The following is a 26,355-nucleotide window of genomic DNA, read 5'->3' as shown; positions in this document are numbered from 1 at the left end:
AATAGGCTCATTTAAAAAAGAGAGAAGGGGGAAAAAAAACCTATTATGAGGCATTGTAACTCAAATTCCAACAATGTGAATTAGAATTATAAACCAAATTCTGTCGACTGAATTCTGCGTCTTACATAAATTGTGTCATATGTGCCATACTTTTGCCGGGAAGTACTGAAAAATATTAGTGGTTTGATGTCAATCTGGCTGGTTGCTTTTTGGGATTGGACACGTGAAAGACGTTTTGAATTTACAGTCCTTAAATAAATAAAAAGCCTTGTCCAAGCAGAGGCAGACAGCTTTACAAATAGATCAACTTCATGGTGTGTGTGTGTGTGTGTGTGTATGTGTGTGTGTGTTTTTACTTCAAATCTCTACATTAATAAAGTATTTACAGGTAGTTAGTTACAAGGTGGCCTTGACCAAAGCGGCTCTGTCTATGCTTCACCCAGCAGCTGTGTGAATATAGCCGCAGCTCTATATTTAATTATAGAATATGATTCTATTTCCTGCATAGCTCAGAGACTTGTAAATTACTGGAATTTTATTATTCATTTATGATGTCCTGCGGTTACTAAACTCGCAAAACTAACAACTTTCACTTTTTTGTAGGTTTTTCTTTACTTATCTTCTGCCGCACAGTGCCCCTTCATCCCTGAGGCCATTGCTCGATGCGATTGTCAATGCCACAGGTAAGGAACGTGTCATGATCTCCATTGGATTAAACTGAAAGCTTCCCTTCTCTCCAGCATCCTGCATCTCACTGTGGCCAATCCAACGCTCTTCCTCCGTCGGAAGACCAGAACTCATGGGCATCCTATGAAGCTGAACGCTGGAAGATCCAGGACAGAGAAGAGACAGAGAAGATGGATCTTGCTCCTATAGGAAGCACAGTGATGGCTGCCAACCTGGATGACTTTAAAAGAGGATTAGACGCCTTTGTGGAGGATATGGCTATCATGGGTGGCTATGAGCCATGATGGCTGTGCTCTCCTTGGTCGGAGGCATTAATGCTTCTGAATACCAGTTGCTGGAAATGACAGAAGGGGGAGAGCACTGTTGCGCTCAGATCCTGCTTTGTGGCCATGGGCATCTTCTTGGCCACTGGCCTGATCCATCAGGGCTGGTCCTGTGTTCAAGAAGTCCGGATGCAGGATTTGAAGGCAATACAGTGGTACCTCAGGTTACAAACACTTCGGGTAACAGACTCCGCTAACCTAGAAGTAGTACCTCGGGCTAAGAACTTTACCTCAGGATGAGAACAGAAATCGTGCGACGGTGGCGGTGGGTGGCCCCATTAGCTAAAGTGGTACCTCAGGTTAAGAATGGTTTCAGGTTAAGAACGGACCTCCGGAACGAATTAAGTTCGTAACCAGAGGTACCACTGTACAGTGGACGCTTGGGTTGTGAACGTGATCCGTGTGGGATGCACATTCGCAACCTGCAGCGTTCGCAACCCGCAGCGGCATATCTGTGCACGCGCGGATTGCAATTCTGCGCTTCTGCGCATGCGCGACCGCCAAAACCCGGAAGTAACCCGTTCCGGCACTTCTGGGTTTCGGCGGTCGCATAACCCGAAAAAACACAACCTGAAGCGGCTATAACCCGAGGTATGACTGTAGATAGGTCTATCATCCCCCAGCACTCATCTCACTCTAGAGGCCGGGAGCCAGCGCTCCCCCAGTGGGGGGAACGTTAAGAACATAGGAAGAGTCTGCTAGGGCCCCCCCATTTGTTGCTCCTTGGAGAAAGACAGAAGTGTGATTAATAATAGTTTCATTTGTTCTCCCTTGCTGTCCCATCTATTGCCCCAACTTCTGTCATTTTGCCCCCTATTAGCCTCCATGATGAAGCTACACCTCGCCTGTCTAAAGTTTCCCTAGCTGTTGCTGTACACCAGGTTTCTTTCTGTCTCTAAGCTGTTTCCCTTCTTACAGGAGAACTTCAGTGGGGAATAGACGAAACGGCTGCTCAGCTTGAAAGAGTTTTGCATTTATACAAGAGTGGCATGTATCTCCAGAATTCTACACGAACACCTCGGTCAGGTAAAGTATCACTCCCTGTGGGGCAGCAAATTAGTCTTGATTAAGGATGGCTGCATGCTGCCTTTCTGGGTAGGGGCCTGGTTGTTTTATTGCAGTCCCACATGGGTCTTTTTTTTTTTTAATAAATATTTATTAGAGTTTTTAGAAAAAAGAATACAATAGTAATAAACATTATTGCTTTGTTTTAACAAAGTTTCATGATATCCTTGAACTTCCTCACATCTCCCGCTCCCATTTACATCTTTAATAAATTTTTGTCAAGCAAATTATCATCTTATTTCCAAATCTATAACCACTTGCTTAAATACCATAAAATAGTTCTCCTACTAATTGTTTCTCTTAATCTCTCTTATCATCAATTCTTAATCTATTTTAATGATGGCCAATTATTTATAACCAAGCAGTCCCACATGGGTCTTGATGGAGGGTGAGAATTCAAAGCAGTGCCAACTTTTGATCTTCTTCTTTGGCCATCACTCGTAGCCGAGTAAGATTGTCTTCCATGAACACAGTCTTAACAGTGAGTTTGTAAGTGACTGTGGAGACCAGTTCTGGATCCACACGTCCTTTCGCAGTGGGGACATAGGTTTCTGGGCAGGAGTTGATCATGGTGAGGGTTTGCCAAGCATGCCTTCCACCTCGCTCGTTTCTCCCTTTTGTCCTGAGTATGAGTGTCTTCAAAGTCCATGACACCTTTGGTAAAGGCTGTTCTACAACTGGAGCGTTCACAGGCCAGTGTTTCCCAGTTGTCTGTGTTTATACCACATTTTTAAAGATTTGCCTTGATACAGTCTTTAAACCTTTTTTATTGACCACCAGCATTACGCTTTCCATTTTTAAGTTCGGAATAGAGTAGTTGCTCTGGAAGACAATAATCAGGCATCCAAACAACATGACCATTCCAACGAAGTTGATGTTGAAGAGTCATTGCTTCAACACTGGTGATCTTTGCTTCTTCCAGTACACCTTCTGGTAGCTCACTGACAGCTCAGGGGTGGGGTTGGTAAAGGTGTCATTGGATTTGGGGTCTCAGACTCCTAATGGTGATTGAGCATCAAGCTGTCTGTGTCTTTTTATCCCGGCTTGAGGTCTCTTGGTTGTATGGTGCTATCATATGGGTAGCAGAACTATAGAAGTATAGCAGTAGCATCCCAGGTAGTCAGATGACCTCCCAACCACCCTATGGGTAGGCTTTGTGTATGGCTAAGGACCAGAGGGATGAACAAAGTAGAAATTTTCAGTGAGGGGACTGTTGTGGGAGTAGTTCCAATCCTGGTTGTTGGGTTGAAACCACCCCAATTGCATTTCAGCTGCACAATCTATCCTTTGTTGGGAGAGTGCCAGGATGCTGGGAATTATTCTGGGGTGTCTGCTGAATCCAGTTTTAACAGCATCATTAGAATAGTACAGGGTTCTGTAGAACACCCTAACAGAAACCGTGCATTGACCTGCTAAGCTACACTGACAGTCAGCTGGAGTAACATCTAGTCAGACTTAGGTTTTATTCCTCGGGAATTCATGTAACAGCAACTTATTAGCATCCAATTACATCTGCTTTGGCATTGGCTGAGATCCATTTTGTTTAGAAACCATTACGATAGTTCTCCCTAAACCGCCAGAAGAGGCTAGGCTTTAAATCACAATAGTTTTTAATTATCTGCACATTTCATCCCTGGTCCAAAATCCTACCTGTTATCAAGCAGGCTAACCCATCTATTTCAGTGGCAGCAGCAAATCTGCCTTTCCCGTTCAACGCTCGAATGCCCTCTGCTGCTGCTGGACTGAAGGTTCTTTATCAATGTATAGGTAAAAATGTTTAGAATAGCCTCATGATTGAGCCTGAACTGTTTCCCAAAGCCTTTTCCCATGCCCAGTTAGTAAGGGAAAGTGTCAGTGGAAAAGCAACTTCATGAAAGTTCTTGTCAATCTGAGCTTTCCCATAAATAAACGTTAACAAGATAAATCTTGGTCATGTTACAGAAGGACTTGGGTCTTAAGCTTTCACTGTGCTTTGGTTGTAAAACTTTTTATAGTGCCGTAAATTATATTCTACTTTGGACTTCGCTTTAGTGACACAGAAACAAAGCATGTGTGTGTGTGTGTGTGTGTGTGTGTTGCGGGGGGGGGGGCAGACTTTAATAGTCATGTGTGTTTTCCCTAATCGTAAATCACCCCATTATGAAAGTTTGTTATCTGGATGCTGGGCTATTTAAAATGATGCTGAATTCAAGAATACTTCTACAGGTGTTTTTTAAATACAGGTTGCAATAAACCCTGAAACAAACAAAACAAAAAAGACTGTAAACAGGGAGGGCTAGTGGATCAAAATATAAATTACCTGCCTTTGAATATATTTATAAGTGGCACAACAACTAGAAACAAATATTCCAAATTTTAGAAACAAGGGTTCCAGTTCTTTAATTTGCTTATTCCCATATGTACTCTTGACAGTATCAACAGGAGTAAAATGGCTTCTGAGTAGCTTTTATGTATATTTATTTAGAAAATGGCTATGCCAATACTGCTTCTATTTGGAAAATTCATCTCCCTGATATTAATGGGCAGTATCTGAAGATGTGCTTCCAAGCATGGGGGAAACTTTTCTGTTTGTTGCTGATGTTGCATCCTGGTCCTGCTTGCAGGATTCTCATAGCCAACTGTGAGAACAGGATGAGGGACTATCCAGCAGGCTCATGTTCTTTGGATCTCATAGAGCAGTGGTTTTCAACCTTTTTGAGTCCACGGCTCCCTTGATCAACTGCATTCTTTCTGCGGCACCCCTGTGGGGCTCAGGAGCCCAGTTACCACATTTTTCGCTCTATAGGACGCACCCGACCATAGGACGCACCTTGTTTTAGAGGGGGAGAACAAGGGGAAAAAAATCTCTCCCTCTCTGTGCAGCGCCTCTCCAGTGAAGCAAAGCCAGGAGAGCAAGAGGGATCGGTGCGCACCGATCCCTCTTGCTCTCCAGTCTTCAGGAAAAGCAACGTGAAGCCTCTGGAGCGCAGCGGGAGCGCTCCCACTGCACTTCGGAGGCTTCGCGTTGCTATTGCTGAAGCCATGGAGCCTGCATTCGCTCCATAAGACGCACACAATTTCCCCTTAATTTTTGGAGGGGGGAAAGAGCGTCTTATAGAGCGAAAAATACGGTATGTCACGCCTTGCCTACAGAGCTGGCAGCCTCTCATCCGTTTTTGAACACCCTCCCTTGGGGAGTGTTCCCTCAGCCTCCTCTTCTCTTCTTTCTCCTTGGGAGTCCTCCGGTCAGCTGCTGCTGCCATCCCTGATCTCTGAGCTGCGCTCCCCCCAAGAGAGGTGCCTTCCTTATAGCCAGGGCTGCTGCAATAAACAGCTGTGCAAGCCTTTGGCAGACAGAAGCACGAGAGGACATCAGAGGACGAAGGGAAGGGAAAAGAGGCCCAGAGGCCAGTGTTTCCCGCAGCACCCCTGACCAGCATTCAAGGCACCCCAGGGTGCCACAGGACACTTGTTGAAAATGAGTGTCATAGTGGTTTCCTGTAACGGAAAAGGAGGAGAGAGGTTTCCGTTGACTACCTCTTCCCTCTGTAATGCACTCACGGCTACAGATGCTGTTTTAAAAGTCTTTTCACTCTTTACTCCAGAGCAGCAGTTCTCAACCTGTGGGTCCCCAGATGTTGTTGGACTACAACTCCCATCATCCCTGAGTTCTAGGCTTGCTAGCTAGGGATGATGGGAGTTGTAGTCCAACAACATCTGGGGACCCACAGGTTGAGAACTGCTGCTCCAGAGGAAGCTAGTAGCTGTAAATAGGATGGCCGCGTGTCCTGGTTCACAGAAAGATGGCAGTTCTCTGTTTTGAGGCAGCCACTGTTTGAAGGGCTGTTTGGTGCAAGTCCAACTTGAAGATGGAAAACGTAAGAAAGGAGAGCTGGGAGGACCTTGAAGTTGCCCATTCATGCCTCGCCAGCAAACTGGACAGGCCACCTGGTCACAATCCTTTCCAGTATGCCAAGATGCATTGTATTTCTAGTTACATGATTTATGAATTTGTATTTAGGCCTATCGGTTAGCATATGTAACTTTTATGCAAATCCTTGCCCTCCATTTTGGCACCGCCTCAGCGGCTCCCCTAGCTATAACGCTGTGCCATTCTGCAAATAAGTTCTAATCACTTCCACTTCTCTCTTTGGACCCTGCCTTTGGTATTTAATTTGCCATTACAACAGATGGGTGGCGGCAGGGAGAGTAAAGCGATTTCTTTGTCAAGGCTCCCCGTTGCTGCAGCTGTGTCCCTGGACCAGGGCATATTGGCAGGTGATAAATAGAAAAGGAGACTGGGCAGCTTTCCAACTGGTAGCTACAGTTGGTAGTAAAACACACATACACACGCACACACCCAATTGGGCTGCTGCGGCTGAAATAAATGGCCATTAGGACTGCTTAAATTCAGGTGGAGGGTGACTCGAGCAGGCTAAAAGGACGAAACCGCAACCTGTTTTCCCTAATTTATATTAAATTGCCGTCCCAGAGCGTATGCTTGCGACCGAGTCTGGGGAGAGGCTGGCATGCCTGTCTGAGCGCAGAGAGCCAAGGTGGCTTTTGGTTTACAATAATAGTTTTAAGCAGAAATAAGAGTTTGGGATTAGGATGATGAGTACATTGTAATCTCTATAATGTGACATTACAGTGGTAGCTTTAAGCCATGCCATGCCAAACACTCTCTCTCTCTCTCTCTCTCTCTGTGTGTGTGTGTGTAGCTGAATGTGTGAATTTATTGCCACTGTTATAGTATTAGGCAGGTTATTTATAGGTTTTTAACGCCATTAGTCTGGAAATTGAGCAGAACTTTGACCTTTTTATGATGTGAGTTGCTACAAGGAGCCTTCAAATTCCATGGACACCACTTAAGCAGGTTTCAAGTTTTGGCGACACAAAACAATCCTGGCTTGAACCAAACCTTTCTAAGTGGGGTGATTGTGGTGGAATTCCTAAATTTGGTTCCAAGTACATTGAATAGAAATAAGGCCTGTGTCACCAAATGGCATCCTATTACCAGGAGTTTTTTGAGGGTGAAATAATAGTAGAAGAAGAAAATATGGTTTAGGTTTATTAAATTTATGTATTGCTTCCCACTAATAAAGTCCCGAAGCAATTTAGAGCCAAGTAAAAATATAATGTTGAAATCACTAAACATATTTGAAACAGATTTAACAATGCAATACCAAATCATTGGTCTTGCCCAAAGGCCTATGAAAAGAAAATAATTTTTTACTGGTGCCAGAATGCTGACAAGGGTGAAGCCAGGTGGGTCTCCTTGGAGGAGAGCAAACCAGGGGTCAGCGAACTTTTTCAGCAGGGGACCATCCACTGTCCCTCAGACCTTGTGGGGTGCTGGACTATATTTTGAAAAAGAAAAAAAGAACGATTTCCTATGCCCCACAAATAACGCAGAGATGCATTTTAATTAAAAGGACACATTCTACTCATGTAAAAACACGCTGATTCCCAGACCGTATGTGGGAAAATAGGGACACTTGGAAGGTCTGTAACTCCTGTAGTAGAGTTTATACACACACCCCTCCCCAAATGCCCACTCACATTGCTGGATTTAGATGAAACCACAGACAGGAAGACCACATATTCCACCGCCCAGAATCCATGTTCCATGGCACCTGTCGCTATGGCACCAGCCAGGTCGGAGCAGGAAGTGTGGATTGTGAAGAGCGGCCCAATTTAGTCCTTTGGTGGTCCAGTCTGAACTTACTTATCTCCTTTAATTGCATGTACAACCCCCCCACAAAGGATCCCCATTCAATTTTTCTGTATACTTTAAATACCCATGCGACTAGAGTATAGTCCTCCAAGGCCTGAGAGGCACACTTGCCATAGGTTTCTAATGATATTTATGAGTTCGTCATAAAGCTCTTGTTTCAAATGGGCCTAATTCTTAAGAAGCCATTACAGCCAGCATCTCTTTCTCTTTGTCTAATAGCTTGCATCCATCTGTGCTGTGCGTCAAGGCTTCTAGCACGTGCTGACGGGTTTATGGATCCCCTGGGCCTTGTCTTCCAGCCTGCATAGTGCGTTTTGGGTGTGTGTGTGTGTTTCTTCCATTGCCTGACCTGCTCTCCACTCGCTTCTTCCGTTCCTCTCTGGCAAGGCAAAGCAAAGCAAAACAGAGGACAAATAATGTTGCGTTCTTTTCCTCCACCGGGTGTTCTGCCAATTGTCAGCCGGTGTGGTCCATTTGACAGAGTACTGGACTTTAACCTGACTTCAGACCTTCGTTCAGCCATGAACTCAGTGGGTGGGCTTGGGCACATCATTTTAGTAGGGAATGATGCAGGCCCACCTTAGAAAGTTGCTGAAGCAACAATGAGCAGGTACCTCACAGATTCCTAAGGCTGCTGGGGTTCTCCACTTCAGTGAGGGACAGGATGTTTTAGAGCAGTGCTACCGAGCTGGATTTCGTTGGATGAGACTGTGATGGATATTTGAAAGTAGCTTTTCAAAAAGCTTTTGAGAAAATCCCGCGAGTTAGCTTAGCAGTCGTGGAATAAGAGGAGAGGTCTTGTTAGGACCGGGAACTGATTAAGAAACAGGAAGCAGAGAGCAGGGAAAGATGGACAGTACAATAAAAAAACCTGCAAATATATTTAGAATAAAACAGTGCAAGATTCAAAATAGGCACCCATGCTCGAGAGACCCATTCATCCCGTTGAGAAAAAGTTCTGGAACAAAAATGTCATCAGTTGTTTTCCAGAAAGTGCAGATAGTTCCTGTCATATCACAACAGGGAAATAGAAAGTGAAGTCCCCTAAGGATTGCTTTTGAGACCTGTGCTTTTTAATTTGTTCATTAATAAACTAGAGTGTTATGTACTCCCTTGGACGTACCTGCTTTTTGCCTTAAGCAACTAGGGATGTTGCTATTCACAAAGCTAATTTTAAAAATTAGTAATTGCTCTTCAGTTCAAACTGCAAATTTAGGATTTTGAATTGAATAGGTACAGTTGGTTCTCAAACAGAATGTGTTCTGGGAGTCCGTTCGACTCTCGGAACTGGTCAAAAACCAAGGCAAGACTTCTGATTGGCTGCAGGAGCATCCAGCAGTCTATCAGAAGCCGCTCAGGACATTCGGCTTCCGAAAATCATTCACAAACCAGAACACTCACTTCCGGGTTTTGATCGTTCGGGAGCTGATTTGTTTAGGAGCCGAGGCATTTGAGATCCAAGGTACAACTATATAAGTAAAAATCCAAAAAAATCACTGGTGAATACCAGTGATTTAAAGGGGAAGGGTCACAGTTAAGTGATGGCGCATGCTTTGTGTACAAAATTTCCCCAGTTCAAACCCTGGCATCTGGTGAGGCTGAAACCTTGGAGTCCTGCCGCGACTCCTTGTAGATAATACTGATCTATTTTACATATTTCGTTTCATTTATCTGGGCACTTCTTCCATCCTGGAACCCAAGGTGATGCACCTATGGTTCTGAATCAGTCCAGACCTAGCCCTGTTTAGCTTCAGCAAAGTGGTGGCCTCATGGGACTTCAGATCATCCCCTGGAACCAATGGTCTGGTTTGGTGTGAGACAACTTCCTGTGTGACTATAGGGTTGGAAAACCTCTTTCAGTCGTGGAGCCATATTGCATCCTGGCCAGAGACAAAAGGTGTCAGAACAATGGATGGGACTTTTTTTACATTTGTGCAATGAACTAAATCCCAGACATTCTCCATCGAGGCAAGCAATGGGCATTATCAGAGTTGAAAGACAGCCCTATTCAGCCAGGTCAAAGCAGCCAAAAAGCGTGCAGAGCAGGACTGGTGTGGGGTGCAGCCTGCAGAGAAAGGTCATGGCCTATGAGAGTCCTGAGGGCCAGATAGAAAGATCTTGAGGGCCACATTTGGGCTTCCTCACTCCTGCTGCAGATAGTTTTTGGACATTGAGAGCATTTGCCTCTTCCAGTTTACGGGTGATGTTCTCTGTGTTCACAAGGTCAGCTGATACTCATCTCACTCTGTGTGGGGCACTGTCTCCTTCCTGGAGGAGGAGCACCACATTCCATTCCCTCATAGGCCTCACTTTTAAACTAGCATGCAGACGGAAGAAGAATAACAACTGTTGAAAATCGGTGGCTATTCCAAGTTCCGCGCCAGTCTTGAGAATCTGCCAAAAACTCTTCCAAACAGAGGCCCTGTGTCCTCATAGAGGGCCCCCTTCCAGTTGTCCTCCTGTGGTGCTTCTCAAACCTTTCTCTTTCTCAGATGGCAGCTTTCTACCTTTCCCCTCCTGCTCAGCAACTTCCTCATCTCGGTAGGGATGGATGAATCTGTCAGATTCAGTCCTCACCCCCCCACCCCCATTTCTCATTTTTCCAGTTGTCATTTTCCAAATGCATTGCTGTTATTAAAAAAAATATCATAGCATTTTCGTACACATTAATCCTAATACAGTGGTGCCTCGCAAGACGAAATTAATCCGTTCCGTGAGGCTCTTCGTATAGCGTTTTTTTCGTCTTGTGAAGCAAGCCCATTGACAGCTTAGCGGATTAGCGCTACAGCTGTCAAGCGGCTTCCAGCGATCAGCTGTTAAGCGGCTTATCAGCGGAACAGCTGATAAGCGGCTTAGCGGCTTAAGAAAAGGGCGAAAAAAGCGAAAAAAACCCGCGGGGGGATGCAAGATTTTTTTCGTCTTGCGAAGCAACCCCATAGGGGAATTCGTTTTGCGAACCCTTTCGTCTAGCGGGTTTTTCATCTTGCGAGGTATTCGTCTTGCGGGGCACCACTGTATACACATTTCTGGACTCATTTTTCGTTTGGGGAGCTGCAATGCAAAATTCAGAAGCGTGAATTTCAGCGGGTAGTTGCATTTTTCAGTCCACGTATAGTTTTCGGGAAGTGGGAATGAGTTGGGTGCTTCTCATTAGAACGAGACCAGAAATTATTTTTCGACTCATTTCGGGACCCAACTAGTCCCCCTCCTCTCTTCACATTTGTGTGCAGCCTGCGTTGCCATTTACTAAATATGTTATGACATAGTATTTATATTAGTCCAGAGCCCGGAGACCTTTGGAGACCTCTGTGGCTTCCGGGCTCTAGGAATTTGACAGATGGGTCTGTGCTGCATACCTCTGCAAGCTGCCAGGAGTGGAAAGATTTACTTTATTTGCCTGAACCTTTTCGCAGGAACAGAACACGTTAGGTAATATTACAAGAGCTTTATTTAGACCACGGAACTCACAGGGGCTGGTGGGGGGGGGAGAAGAGTGACCATTAGTCTATCTCTGGTAATGACATTTCCGAGCAGGCAGAGCAGTAGGGCGAAAGCCAGAATTAATGGCAGCAAAAAAAAAACAAGCTATGTTGCTTATTTGATAATAACGAATTGATCAGATACTGTATAGAATCAGAGAATGGTAGGGTCAGAACGTCTCCCTAGGGGTAAAGGTAAAGGGACCCCTTAACATTAGGTCCAGTTGTGGCCGACTCTGGGGTTGCGACACTCATCTTGCTTTATTGGCTGAGGGAGCCAGCGTACAGCTTCGGGGTCATGCGGCCAGCATGACTAAGGCGCTTCTGGCAAACCAGAGCGGTGCACGGAAACGCTGTTTACCTTCCCACTGGAGTGGTACCTATTTATCTACTTGCACTTTGTGCTTTTGAACTGCTAGGTTGGCAGGAACTCACCCCATCGCGGGGATTCGAACCGCTGACCTGATCGGCAAGCTCTAGGCTCACTGGTTTAGACCACAGCGCCACCTGCGTCCCAGCCCCCAAGGGGTAATCTCGTCCAACCCACAGCAATGCCATACCATTCAACTGCCCCATTTTAAACGGGAATTACAGAAGCCAATCCTGGCTTCTGACCCGTTTTTGGTCCATTACTCTGGTGTGACCAGCCTGACTCGCACCAGAATACCGGACCAGAAAATGCAGGAGGTTGAACTAGATGATCCTTGTGCATAGCTGTCATCTTTTCCCTTTTCTTGAGAGGAATCCTATTTGGAATAAGGGAATTTCCCTTAAAAAAAGGGAAACGTTGGCAGCTATGTCCTTGTGGCCCCTTCCGAACTTACAGTGCTATGATTCTATGAAGGCTGGCCCCCAAGCATCATCTCCTTGGGGTTCAACAGGAGTTGCTTTAGCATGACAGCTTTCTCCTTTTGGCTTTGAGCTGCAACCTGGAGTTTCAGTGGGTGAGGAGTGAGGTGGGGCTGCATGTCAGATGAGCTGGAAAACAGCGCTCAGCTTACACTCTTGAGGCTTTGAGCCAGAGCTGCTTAAAAAGGACCAGGAGGCTTGGGGGGAAGGAACAGTGAGATGTCAGTGCACTAGTTTAACCCCAGACTCAGGTTACCAATCGTTCTCATTCTGAATTGCAGATTCAGTGCTCTTGCCATTCAGGCTAAGACCCCGTAAGGGTCTCTTGTCGTCTTTCCGGCATACATAGAAGGGACCCGAGGGTCATTTAGTCAAACCCCCTGCAATGCAACTAATACAGAGAATTAGTTGGGTTTTGTGGGTCTTGGGAGTTGATCCCAAGGTTTGGGATTTTATCCTTCTGGTCAGCACCCAGGAAAGGTGTCAGATATCAGGATGTAGGTCCAGAATTAAGAAGGCAAGTTATTTTGAGAACCTCTGTGGAACCCATTTTTGTCTGGATTTTGCTTTTAAAAGTGGTTGCTGGCAGCATGAGACTCTTGGCTTTCTCCACCATTTTTTTTTTTGGGGGGGGGGCTTCAAAAGCAAATTCCCATCCTTTAGGATCCAGATAATAAGTTTAGTGGGCAGTACCTGGTGTCTGTGTATGCTGCTTGAGTAAGATTTCTATGGATTGGGGGTGCATGGCATAGAGTTTTAGCGGCCTGCATAGCTTCATGTCTCTCCCACAAGTGGCATGCAAAGTTTGTGGCTGTCCTTAATATGGACAGCCTGCAGCACAATCCTGCGTAGGTCTACTCAGAAGCAAGTCCCACTGATTTTCATTGAGGCTTACTCTCAGGTACGTGGGTATAGGGTTGCAACCTAATACAGGCCGTAAGATCCGTCTGTGCAGAATTTTAATTCTGTTTCAGAACCCAAGCTCTGTTGAGAATGCAGGAGTGTACTTCCTGAATGTGGTTTTGCATTTTGCTTCCTCGTTGTCAGAGGAGGAGAAGCCAAGGGCTGTGTGAAACCAACGTGTGTTTACTAAATATTTCACATACTTTCCAAGGAGATGGTGTGTGGAATGCATGCTTAATGGTGCGGGGAGCAATTTTCATATAAACCAATCTGTTGTCTGTTAGATTGTGCGCAGTCCCCAGGACGTGAGGCCTCCTCTCAGGTAAGCCCGGGTATATTCGCAGCCAAAATTTAACTCTGTGACTGTTGAGTTGGAAGCATCCTTAACAAAGCCCGTTCCAAAATATCAACAGGCTGAAATTTCATAGCTGCAGGCAAAAAAACAAAACAACCCGCTCTTCTTGAACTGAAATGACTCCAACGAGACACGAGGCTGTGAAACTAGAAATTCAGCTTACAGTTTGTTTAATGGGTACAATTAGAAGCGCGTGGTTTTGTTTTTTTAAAAAACGGAAGGGTGATTTGCGAGTCCATCGGCTAAGTAGAAATGTTTATAAATGATTAGTTTGATTTGCCTGGTGCATTCATAAACCGGAGACTGCAGGCAGCTGGGAAACGGCCTAGAGCCTTCAACAGGGAACAAGACAGAGAAAGGCGCTCAGAGAAGGGAGACTGAACGGCAGCCAATTGGGGCAGCTAATCCACAGGCAATGCCGCAGTGCTGGGCAAGCCCCGAACAACCCCATGTCATTCCTCCCCCCCCAACCCGCCCCATGCCTTTATCTCAGGGGGCCCATCAAGCAAACTGACCTTTTGTATTCCTCCTAGGAAGAAATAAAAAAGTTTGCTTAATTAAAAACCTGTCTTTTCTTCACAAAAGCAGAGAAAAACAGCCACGCTCTCCTGACTCAGAAGGAGGGCCGAGACGCCTGATCAGGTCTTGCCCTGACAATTCAGCCCCCTGTTCAGAGCAAATGATGGCTGAGTCGCCTGTTCATTCAAGTGGATGTTGTTTGCTCAGTAGAACATTCTCTCTATAAAGAGCTCGACGAAATGAAAGGCTTGCAGTACGCAGGAAGGAGACGAGGGACAGAATTTTAGGGGCAGATGGAGTTTATGGGCAAACTTTTTTATTTTTTCTTCTCCACCCGAAACAAGCATAGCAAAATATTCCCTTTGGCAGATATATTGTGCGTGATTAACACACACACACACCAGCAATATATTTAAGAAACAAAGAAGAGGGCCAGTAACATTTTCTAAGACAGTGTTGGAGAGGACCCACTTTCCTTAAATAAAGCACATGTGGAATATTTGTGTTTCTTTCCCCCTACAGATTACAGAAAGGTGCCTGAAGCCACTATCATCAGTGAGAATTACAGGTGTTGGCCCTCCTACCATCACAAGGAATGTCTCCTATCTGTGTTTGACGTTAGTGAGGCCATGGAGGTTTGCGAGAGTCATTCCCAGTGCAAAGCTTTTGTACTCACCAATCAGACAACGTGGACAGGTAACAAATGCCGGTGGACTGGAGTTACTATCACTCCCTCCTAGCAAGATGGCCACTAAGGAATGGGATTGGCTTGAAATGGGCATCAGGGCCCTGTTCTCCTTTCAGAGCTCAAACATGCAAAATAAGAGGAAAGCGATTGGTCTGTTTGCTGCTGATGTCACAGCAGCCTCTAACACTGCTGCATGGAGAGTGCCTTTCCTTCTTTTATTTTCCCTAGAAAAATGGCGAAAGCAAGGGGGTGGGGTCTCGTCCACCTAGAGCAGGGGTCGGCAACGTGCGGCACATGGGCCGCATCTGGCCCATGAAGACCGTTTTACTGGCCCCCAAGCCCCCGAACTGAGCCGCTCGCTCAGCGAGTCTCCCCTGCACTGAACTAAACCAGCGCAGTGCAGCATGGGGACCCATGAACTAGAGGGCGCCAGTTTCACTGAGCAACTTTTTACTTTCCCTGAACTCTTCAGCATTCCAAAAGTTTATGGAATGTTTCTAACCATCTTCATGGGGGCCCATTTGCACGGCCACCTATGTTCCTGGCTTTCGATCACATTTCGGTTCCCAGGAGTTCCATATAGCTGTTGAGCATAACAAAATCTCTCTTGGCAGTGTCCAGAGCACAACATTATGTTGCTGATGGAAGCACTTGAGAGGCGGGTAGAAATTGTATTAAGTTTAGGCAGAAGGTAGAAAACAGCTGAGCAGCTGCAGAAGCAATCCTGCAAAATGCATTCCAGCACCTTGCCTTTATCGGTCGTCACGAGTGCCATAGAGATTAGTGTGTGTGCTGGATGACTGCTTCCAGCTGGATGAAATGTGAGCAGGATCTTCCTTTGACAAGCAGAGCATTCTGCCCTCCCATCTAGACATTGGCAGATGCGAACAAATGCTACTTTACTCAGAGGGAAGCCTCAAATGAACTCTGGGATCTTTGTGGGGATATACGTTAGAGGTCATGCATATTTCTGGTAGTCTTATTTAATATTAACATTAAAAAAAAACCTCTTTCCTGCCTAGGAGAGGAACTTTCAAGGAATTAAACCCAATTAAAAACATGCAGGTTTGCACTGTTGAAGTTCATAGGGAGCTCCTATGCATTGCTACTTGGAAGTAACTATCATTGAACTCGATGATGCTTATATCTAAGTAAGAGGTTTTCAAGATTGCACCCTAAATTATGCACAGTGCTGGAAACCTGCATAGCGTGATATTTGTTCCTATTTGAACATGAAACCTGAAATTTCAACATTTAGTATTATTTGGAATTAATTTCAACATTTAGTATTATTTGGAATCCACCCTCTGCAAAATGTGCTTCCATTTTTCTGCCTCATTCTCAGGACACTTTCACTGGGTGTAGCGTTTTGAGCTCATCTTAGTGTTGCAAAGTGGCCATGGGCCTCCTTGACTCCCATCACTTCCTAATCTGAAAAAGCTCCTTTGTTGTTTTTTTTTTAAATCACCGTTCTTCTTTGTTTTCTGCCTAGGTCGTCAGCTGGTCTACTTCAAGATGGGATCCACTTCCATTGCATCTGATCATGACAAGACGACCTACGTGAAAGTGGTCAACTGAAAGCTAGCCTGACCTACAAGTCCAATTCTGTGCAAATTTACTCAGAAGTATCTCCTATGAAGTTCAGCGAGGTTTACTCTCCAGTCGGCATGCATAGGATTGCAGCCCTAGTTGCAAGCTAGTAAAATATGACTGCGGTCAGCACGCCAATGTAGAGACTGCTGTTGTACGCAAAGAAACTGAGGATGGGGAGGGAATTGCACTATATCACTCCTTCTAATCTGCAGAGCATGAAGTCAAACCTTAAAAAGAAGAGACCAACATGACCAGGACGAATGTGCAATAGGATGACATTTTTAAGATGTGACTTGGAAGAAGCAGAATGATATCCAAAATGTGATACACTGTGTGGCTATCTATAGGTTGCTAAAAAGGAGCAGCCACCTTTAGTGTGCTTTTCTCACTATGTATAGGGTTTGCGTAGGCTTTGGTTGGAAATTCTTGTTCATTTTCACAGGGAGTTTGGAACCTCCAGTTCAGATATTTATACAGGCAAGTACAATCACTGCAGCGTTGTTAAAAGCCTCTTCGAGTTCCAAAGCTTATGATGAAATCTCCTGGGAGACAATCAGTACTTCTGTTCATTGAACCAAATATGCAGGACCAAAAATTATGGCTGTCCTTGTGCGATGGAACGCTGTAGCATCTGTTAAAGTTGTCACACATCCCCCCCCACAAAAAGCTTGCATTAAGTCAGCTTAAACGGATATAAATCTGCATTATTTGCCTAAGAGGGGGAAAATGCAATAGTTCAAAAAGAGGACAACTTTTTAAAAAGATGATACATGTGCATGTTGCAGCAGGCATTGTTTTAGGGAAAACAATCCTCTCTTATGTAGGAGAAAATGGAAATCTAATTGGTTAGTTGACTAAATGTTGCAGCCAGACTATCTACAAAGTCAAAAACATAGCTATTTTCCAGTTTAAAATAAACTAACAAGATGCCCATCATTGTGATGGAGGGAGGAAAAAAGAGCCGCTTGCTACAGAGACCCAATGTGTGTGCCTGTAATTAATCAAACAGACACACTGCATCTGTCTCTATCAGTGCACCAAATGGTGCTCCAGTCCTAACTGTGGCTATTTACTTTTCCCATACAAGTGAATGGGAGCCATGCTCTTGGATAAAGTAGAAGGGTGTAAGACAGCATTGAGGTTAGGAGCCAACCCTACCGTTATTGCTGTATAAAAGGAGGGAGATATTGTCCCAGCCTCAATCAGTTTTTGACAAATGCATCCTGCTTGCATTATCCCATATCACTTAAGGGGAGCCATTGACAATCAAACCTGTCCTTATCTGCACAACACTCTTGGCTTCATCCCAATAGAACAGGATAGTGGAGAACAAAGAGGCAAAACCCAGGAACTGGTTTTCGGGTAAGCTGATCAGCAGCTGTCTTAATTTGAAAGCCTGTCCCAGTTTTGTTTGCTTATCTCAAAACCAATGAGTAGTATCATCTAGGTTGGTGTGATATTTCATTACATTGGGCTAACGCAGATCGTTTGTGTTGGGTGAATTTAAAAGGCTTGGATACCTAGGCTGAAATAATGGGCTTTCTTGGGGACTCAATCAGGGCCAGCTCTACTGTTTGACCCAGTGAGACAGATGCCTCAGGTGGCACAGTATCTGCAGCCCCTGGCTATTCCTCCTGAGCCTCCCCAGCCATTCCACTTTGCCACCACACGGCCTGTTCCTCATCAGACCTGCTACCTCAGGTGCAGCGAAGGCACTACTGCATCACCCAGTTGAGGCAAGAGTCAGCTGCCTGCCATGTTTGCTTCCGTATGTAGAATGCCACCTTGTACTCTGTGATAGGCAGCAAAATTCCCCAGGCCAGCTCTGACTCTGGAAGATGTTCTGTATTGCTAGTATCTCCAATGGATATGATAGGATCGCTCTATCATAGGGATGGGAAACCTGTACTCCTCCAGATGCGAGAGCTCAGCTTCCAAGGTGGTCTGTGGATGGGAGTTGGAGTGGGCTCCCTATCCTAGCCCTCTAGGAAGCCATGTAGATAACTCATGCTGACCAAAGTTCTGCAAATGTACGTGTTCAGAAGAACACCTGGAGGAAAACGTTGCATCTGATTTCTGTATGTCGCATTGGGACTGCCACAGAGAAGTGTACCCCTGACACATCAGCAGAGCCGCTATTCAAAAAGCACAATTTTTCAGTAGTTGCTACAAAAGATGCATTTCTGCTACTGGATCTTTTGCATTCTGAAGGTGCTGCTTTCCTGTTTTTAAGAACAAATGACCTTTGACAGCAAATGAACCCGAGCCTTAATAAATGCAATAGAAATAGCAAAATCTTTTTTTAAAAAATAAAGGCAAAGTGTGTCTAAAAATATGCTTTCAGTGAAAGCAAGCGAGAAAATGTTTAAAAGTGACAAATGTCATACTGTTTTCTAGTTTGTACATTCAGAATCTTTTGTACTTTGGTTCTTAAATTGTTTATTTTTGTAATAAAAAGAAATGAAATGGATGGACTTGTTTTTTTCACCACTGCTGTGATTTAATCTCAATCCCTCTCCCCCCCCCCGCTCTCTTTTGTTTTTGGATCTTTGATCCTTATAACTGATTTGCTCCAGAGCTGTAGATTTGGTCTGAAGGTACCTTAGGCTGCCTCATTCTGAAGCTAAGCAGGTTTGGGCCAGGTCAGTGCCTGGATGGGTGACAAGCTGGAACCACATGCATGCTGCCGGGGGTTCCATGATGGAATACAGGCTGGAAATCAATAAAATTGTCTTTGCTGTCTTTAATGGGACACTTCTATTCCCCTAACAGAGCTACAATTCACAGAAAGGTTTAAGAATTGATCCCTCTGCCCAGGGAACTCTGGAAAAGTATAGTGGGGCTTGTAGTCAATGAAGTTCTGCAATGAAGTATACTAATGGCCCTATGTTACACACTTAGCGCTTGGACTAAAATTGCCAACCAAATGCTTTCACCACAAAAGTTATTCGTGGTATGATTATTTCCCACCTAGTCATTTTGACACGCTGGCACCCTATTTGCAAAATTTAACAATTCCAAAATACAGACGTGCTTTCACTTATGCAAGATTTAATTTTCTGCCTTCGGCTGTACTTCAGGGTCGATTTCAAAAGATTCTGCTGGAAAAACGGTTATGTCCAAGTGGAGATGGCGGTATTGAGTCAGTGGCTCATGTGCTTCTGGCTTGCACTCTTTATAAAGATTTGAGGAGGGTTCTGTTTTTACCCCTCTATTATTGTCCATGCCTGGTCGCTCAACCATTGCTACTGTGTCCTTTCTTCTAGCAGATCAAGATAACCAGGTGACAGTAAATAGTAGCTATTAGGATAAGATGTATTATTTGATAATTGACGTAAACCTCCAAAATGTATTATGGTATAGTTTAAGTTTTATTGCTATGGCTAGTGGCTGATGGAAGTAAAGATTCTTCTGATCTGAACCAAAATTAGTCATATCAATGGATTCCAATGGGCCTACTCTGAGTAGGCCTGGCATTGGACATAACACATGGGCTCTCTGCAACACCGTATCAAACCCCTTGCCCACTGTGGCATAATGTAAGAGATGGCAGGATTAAACGGTAGTCAAACTTTGGTATGGTGTGGTGCAGTATAGTGGTTAGAGAGCTGGGGCCAGGATTGGGGAGAAACCTATGGAAACATGTTTTAGCTTGGAAACCTATGGGGAAAAAAATCAGTATTTCCTTAGAATTGTGGATAGAGATCAGGTGCAAACACGTATTTGATGGACTCAAGCTGTCTCTTATTCCGGCCTACTGTGGTTCCTAGGGACATCAAAATATCAATGATGCCCATAGGAGATGTGCTGTAGATAACCCAGATTGTCAGAAGCTAATCCATTATGAAGAAAATTTGCAGCCTTTGGGTCTTTTTAGTTTATAGAAAAGGCAAGTAGAAGCCTATAAACTAATGCATGGAATGGTGAAAGATTCCCTGCCACCTTTGGTTTTAATGTACTTATGTGGAGGGTTGTTATTGTTCATTTAGCTGTTGCTTTGAGTTGCCTCGGGCGAAAAAGGTGTCTATAACAAATTAAATTAAAATAAATGGATAGTCATTTTTGTCCTCCTCCACTAGAACTCAAGGACACCCTATTCAACAGAGTGCTGGATGGTTCAGGGCAGAGAACAGAAAATAATTATTCACACCGTGGGTAGTTAAACAGTGGAACTCCCTCCCACCAGAGGCGGCGATAGATGCCAACTTCGATGACTTTGAAAGAGGACTAGACACATGGAGGATAAGGCTATCAGTGCCTGAACGCCAGTAACTGGAAACTACATGAGGGAAGAGTGTAATTACATTCACTTCCTGCTTGTGGGCTCCCCACAGGTGTCTGGTCAGCTACTCTGAGAGATGCTGGACTAGCTAGGCCATTGGCCTGATGCAGCCAGCCCTTATGTTTTGAGAAGGATCGGTTCAGTTGGTGCCCTCTGTGGCAATCACACAGGGTCCCCGGACGTTTCACCTTCTATTGATCCCTGTGCCACCACTTTATTTCTCGCTGTCACCACCCAGGCCCTACCTGGTACAATACTGAGTCCAGTCAGGGTTAAATTGGAACATAAACTTCTGTTTATTTATTGCAGTTTAACAAGTGTGTGGTTTCATAAACGGTATCGGTCAATTACAATCATGGGGTGCCTATCCAGACCTATAACTTCTGCTACCTGCTCTCACTCACTAAACCACCTCACAGATATTGACTTGTCTTCCTAGCTCCTAACTGTTCCTGACTCAGCTTATTTCGCTACACTAGCTCAACCTCCCCACAGACTCTATCCCAATTCACTCCCACTCCAACCAACTCCCAACAAACTCTCCCCTTTGCCCCACCCAGAGCTGGTTTTATAGTCCCTCTGACTCCACCCCCCTGAGTTCTGATTGGGTAACCTGTTTAACTATTTCACCTCCAGCACTCTCATATGTTAACGTCACATACGCTCACTACAGAGCACTATATGTATAGGATTTATTTGTGGTTAAAAGTGGTTTTTTTTTACATATATAGAAAAAATCATCTGTTTAAAGTTCTAGCTGGTTTATACATTTCCTTGGCTTCTTTTAAACAACTTCCTGCAGCTTCAAGGTAGGAAAATGAAAGAAGACACCAACTCTGCTCTAAACAATTGATCCTCGGGATAAAGGGGAGAGAAAATTCCTGAGATCGGAACACAGAGATATTATTTACAGAGAGCAAAAGGAACTGTCAACTTATGAAATGAACAATCTGGCGGGCAACTTATCGAATGGGACAGGGGGAGTGGACGGGAAGGTAAAGTTTTGTCTCTAAGAGGCAGCGTTCTTCAGAAATGTCAGCCGTGCTCTGATTTGAAGGAGTTTAACTGCAAATTCCATTATTAGAAGACTGGGATATTCAGATGATTGTGGAAGGGGGCATTGAGAGAAATTTGTTAATTTTTGTTTATTTCATAAAATCTGTATTACACTCAAATCTTCGGAGTACTGTACATTACAAAAAGAATAAAACAATGAAATTATAAGTAAAAAATTAGTAGCTATCTAAAACATCCCCAAAAAGATGGAAAAATAAGCTACAAATCAGATTAAAACATATGCCAACTTTTTAACGTCTGTATAGGCTTGTCTTAATTTTTTTTTAGCAAGCACCGAAAATGGTACAGTGAAGGCACATGCCTGATGTCAATAGGCTGGGAATTCCAGAGTGTGGGGGCCACCACATTAAAATATCGATTTCTTACAGGTGTGGGATGGATATTATGCGGCACATGTAGCAGTTCCAGTTCTCCTTGTCCCCCGAAGTGCCTGTAGTGCTTCAGTTAGGGAAGCCCTACTCATGGGTTCATCTTCTGTGTTCAATCAACACACAAAGAGCAAGGATGAGTATGCTAGCTCTGCACCCTACACTTCCATGAGCTGTAGAGCATTCATCTGGGGTGGGGACCCTGCTGCACCCATGGAGGGTCCTGCAGGATGTACAGCCCTGATATTCCAGACTGCAGACAGTCACCTTCCAGCTTGAGGAGACGAATAGAGGCACTCCTGCGAGGGGGAGGGAGCTAGTGTGCTCATCCCCCGTTTCTCTGTTCATGCGGCTGATTTAACACAGAAGACTGAAGAGGGCTGGAGCGCCATTCAAAATTGCAGCGCCCAAATGGATTGCATTCATTAGTTTTAACGTTCTCCTCTGGTATCTGTTTCAGCTGCAATCACCACTCCTGAGCCACTCCATTCATCCTGCTTCTCTTTCTGTGGTCACAAAACCACATGCTATAGGTTAATGTTTAACAGAAGTCTATTTTCAAAACCAGTATCTTTTGAAAATAAGCTTGTAAGTTCAAAGAGCATTCAGCATGTCACAGACTTTGGGCTTCTTGTTCGTGGTTGTTTCTCTACTATCCAATTGGTGGTGAACTAGACCTATGCATTCATAGGTTTGCCCCAAGACTCTGTTGAGGGGGTGGGACAGGGGTCATACATGCACTGAAAGAGGGCCGTATCCTGGAACACCCACCTGTCAGATGTCAAAGAGATAAATAATTATATGACCTTCTATAGACATCTGAAGGCAGCCCTGTATCAGGACACTTTTAATGTGTGATATTCTGTGGTGTTGTTGTTTTGTATATTATGTTGGAAGCTGCCCAAAGTGGCAACCCAGTCAGATGGGCAGCATACAAAAACCATCTTCTTCTTCTTCTTCTTCTTCTTCTTCTTCTTCTTCTTCTTCTTCTTCCTCTTCCTCTTCCTCTTCCTCTTCCTCTCCCTCTCCCTCTCCCTCTCCCTCTTCCTCTTCTTCTAGCCTTAGCCCTCCCTTGGTCTCATTTCACAGCAACTGACGCTCAGAGGCATATCACTTCTCAAAAAGTGAAGTTAATAAACTAAGTGACGTAATGGAACAACTGACCAGGGATATGTCTTGCTCAGCACTATGGAAGTTGAGAGATGTAAGAAGAACTCTGTGGGATCAGGCTCATCTAGTCCAGCTTCCTGGTCTCACGTTAGCCAACAGCATCCCTAGGGGGGTGTCACAAGCAGGACCCAGGAGCTCAAGGTGGAGTACATGATTCTCCTCCTATATCAAGGACTGGCTGGAAGCAGAGGAGTGGTGGGAGGCACCAGCTAGGGAACCCCCAAGAGAAACCCCAGAGGAGGAAGGCTCAGAGCTACAGGATTGGTGGTAGTGGAGGAGAGCTCTGAGGGAGAAGATTAGAAGGAAGGGCTGGATGCTGAAGGGGCAACAGGGTTTAGTGAGCAGGGAGAGCCTGTGACAGAGAGCAGCTCAGACTCTGAGGCTGAAGCAGAGGTGGGTTGTGTGTGTCAAGAGGCTGCTGCAGAATCCAAGGAGTCTCCTTCTCCTGCTGCAACAAGCTCCCCCCCCCCCCGGTCTCCAAGAACACCAAGATAATGAGGAAGGCAGAACAAGGACAAGAGGTGCACAGGGGCAGTTTGAGACTGCTTGAGAAACACCCAGGAGAGGAGGAGCCTTAGAGAGTGTGGATGGCAGGGACCTTCAGTACTGGGCAACTGCTCTATAGGGGAAGTGTTGCAGAGTTGCATGCTGTTTCCTTGAATAAAGAGACCACTTCACTGACAACAGACTCTTTCTGACTCCAACCCTGACATCCCATTCATTTTACCCTCACGATGGTCCTATTTGGTAGGTGAGGCTGAGAGAGAGTGAATGGCTGAGTGGGGATTTGAGTTCTGGTCTGCAAGGTCCTAGCCTGACCCTCTACCCACCATGTCACACTAGCTCTTTTGAACTGATATTTCCCCCTTCTCGCCTCCTTATTTCCAAGTGGTTGTGAAATCTCGCTTCCCATAGTGCATGGTGTGCTCAGCAGGGAGGCACTGCCCACAGCATCCCTGTGGCGATTTTTGCAGCCTTCCTCTGCTGATATTGAACGGTTTGCTGCGGGGAGTCAGGCCAAGCGATGTACCGCCATTGGCAGCCTTAGCCGTGCTGGAAGCTACACAGGATTTGCCCATAACAGCAGAAGACTAGCATCTTTGTATTCATGTGCGCGCACTACCTCCGAGGAGGATATGAGTGCTTGAAAAGCATGCTTCTGGCACAAGCTGGCAAACAGATCTAATCCTGCAGGTGATGTGTAAAGGGAAAAGGGGAATAGAAAGTGTCAAAATAAGAAATATATCAGTCAGGCCCGAACAAAGACATGGTAGATGCTCGCTCCATGTGCTAAACTGGTTGTGGCTGCATGACAGAAACAGTACCAGAAATTCCACTCAGAGACTCAAGGAAGGATTAATTTTTAATTCCCCAAAGCCAAATCAGGATACAGCACAGCTCATGCTGTTTCAGTTCCCAGCTCCTTAAGAATTTCCTTCATTCCTTTTTGCAGTCCAGGGCTGTCTGTGTTTACACTCCTTTTGGTTCCTGAATCCTGCTGCTCCTCTCGGCTCCAATTGCTGGATACTTTATGCTCCCTGCATGCAAATAACACCTTGCTCAGACATCATTTTTAACTTGGCTACCCAGAAACCCTCCATCTGCTCCCAGCCAGTTTTTATTTTGTTAAACGGGTCCTCAAACTGCAGAAGCCCTTTCCTCACCTTGCTTATCCTTAAAATAAAATAAAATAAAATAAATAAAAAGTGTTTCATATGGGTAGACAAAAGTAAATTTAAAACAGTGTTAATTATTTGTTTATTTGTTGCATTTCTATCCCATCTTTCACTCCAAGGTGAAACTCTGCTTATGTTTGTTTCTAAATCCTTTGCTTTTAAGTTGTTTTTAACTAGTTACTGTATGGCTTTATATTGTTGTAAACTGCTGTGATGTATCTCTAAGCCACAGCAGTATATAAATGTTTTTTTCTAAATAGAAATAAATAAATAAGGTGGCATAAATGGTTCTTCCCCTGCCTTGTTTAATTCCCACAACAGTCCTGTGAGGTAGGTTTGACTGAGAGGCAGTGCCTGGCCCAAGATCACCCTGTGAGTTTCATGGCTGAGTAGGGAGGACCACAGAGTACTTCCTGTCCTTCTCTCTCTTCCTTTGCCCAGTACTGTATTGGATCTAGACATGCCTCCACTTGCTCCAGCTTTTAGGCACATGCATGAAGCTGGTTATACTGTAAATATAAGTATTTTGCCTGCATAGTTTTTACTGCTGCCTTTGCTGTGAACCAATGTGTGATTATAAAGTAAGCAAATCTTATTTTTAAACTTGCTTCCCAAGTTGTTGCTTGAGTCTTTATTAAGTGGGGTACGAAAGGAGAGGAAGTGCACTTCATAGCTGGACTTGCTCAAAACAAGGTTTTACATTCCTATGTTTTAAATTTTGCTGCCAAGGATGGGATTTTAAAACTCCGTTCGACCCACACATGTGGGTGCCTGGAGGGATAAATTGCAGTTAATATATCCTCTCTTACCTATTAAAACCCATCCCACACATAATACATGGGAAAGCGTTCTTTTTCTCTATCTCTCTCACACACTGTGCTGTGCTCTTCATTCTGACTGGATATTTAATATGCTCTACAATGTATTTCGAGGGACGTGGGTGGTGCTGTGGGTTAAACCACAGAGCCTAGGACTTGCCGATCAGAAGGTCGGCAGTTCAAATCCCCGTGACGGGGGTGAGCTCCCGTTGCTCGGTCCCTGCTCCTGCCAACCTAGCAGTTTGAAAGCACATCAAAGTGCAAGTAGATAAATAGGTACCGCTCCGGCGGGAAGGTAAACGGTGTTTCTGTGCACTGCTCTGGTTTGCCAGGAGCAGCTTAGTCATGCTGGCCACATGACCTGGAAGCTGTACGCCGGCTCCCTTGGCCAATAAAGCGAGATGAGCGCCGCAACCCTAGAGTTGGTCACAACTGGACCTAATAGTCAGGGGTCCCTTTAAATTTACAATGTATTTCATCTGAAGACTTAAAGACATCACTACAATAGTATCCATGCTGCATTTTCTTATGTACCCAATGAGCTGTGCATACAGTATGTTGCCTCAGCATCCTTACAAAAACCTTGAAACCCCAGTATCATTTTTTCCACATAGCAGAGTGGCCCTAACCATTACACTTCACTAACTAGTTAAAGTAGTAGGAATCTCCTATCTTTGTCCCAAACTGGCAAATGGAGAGATTCAGTTTTCAAGCTCATCTACACTTTTGCTTGACTCATATTTGGATCATATTGTGTACTAGTCAATACCCCCAGGGACCAATAGCT

The 26,355-nt window shown here is 44.8% G+C and overlaps 1 protein-coding gene across 1 annotated transcript in view; it reads left to right on the top strand.

Moving 5' to 3' along the window:
- Window positions 1–18,135, top strand: part of PKDCC (protein kinase domain containing, cytoplasmic) — a 41,830-nt gene extending 23,695 nt beyond the window's left edge. The window contains exons 4-7 of the mRNA XM_081904118.1: window positions 604–683; window positions 1,929–2,036; window positions 14,419–14,592; window positions 16,077–18,135. Coding sequence (XP_081760244.1) covers window positions 604–683; window positions 1,929–2,036; window positions 14,419–14,592; window positions 16,077–16,162 — 448 coding nt within the window. The 3' untranslated portion in view covers window positions 16,163–18,135. The remainder of the gene's footprint in view (window positions 1–603; window positions 684–1,928; window positions 2,037–14,418; window positions 14,593–16,076) is intronic.
- The last annotated feature ends 8,220 nt before the right edge of the window (window positions 18,136–26,355 follow it).

This window comes from Podarcis melisellensis, assembly GCF_964234715.1.
Source record: "Podarcis melisellensis genome assembly, chromosome: 3".
Taxonomy (NCBI): domain Eukaryota; kingdom Metazoa; phylum Chordata; class Lepidosauria; order Squamata; family Lacertidae; genus Podarcis; species Podarcis melisellensis.
The sequence above is the reverse complement of the archived record's forward strand: the minus strand, read 5'-3'. Positions and strand labels throughout refer to the sequence as shown.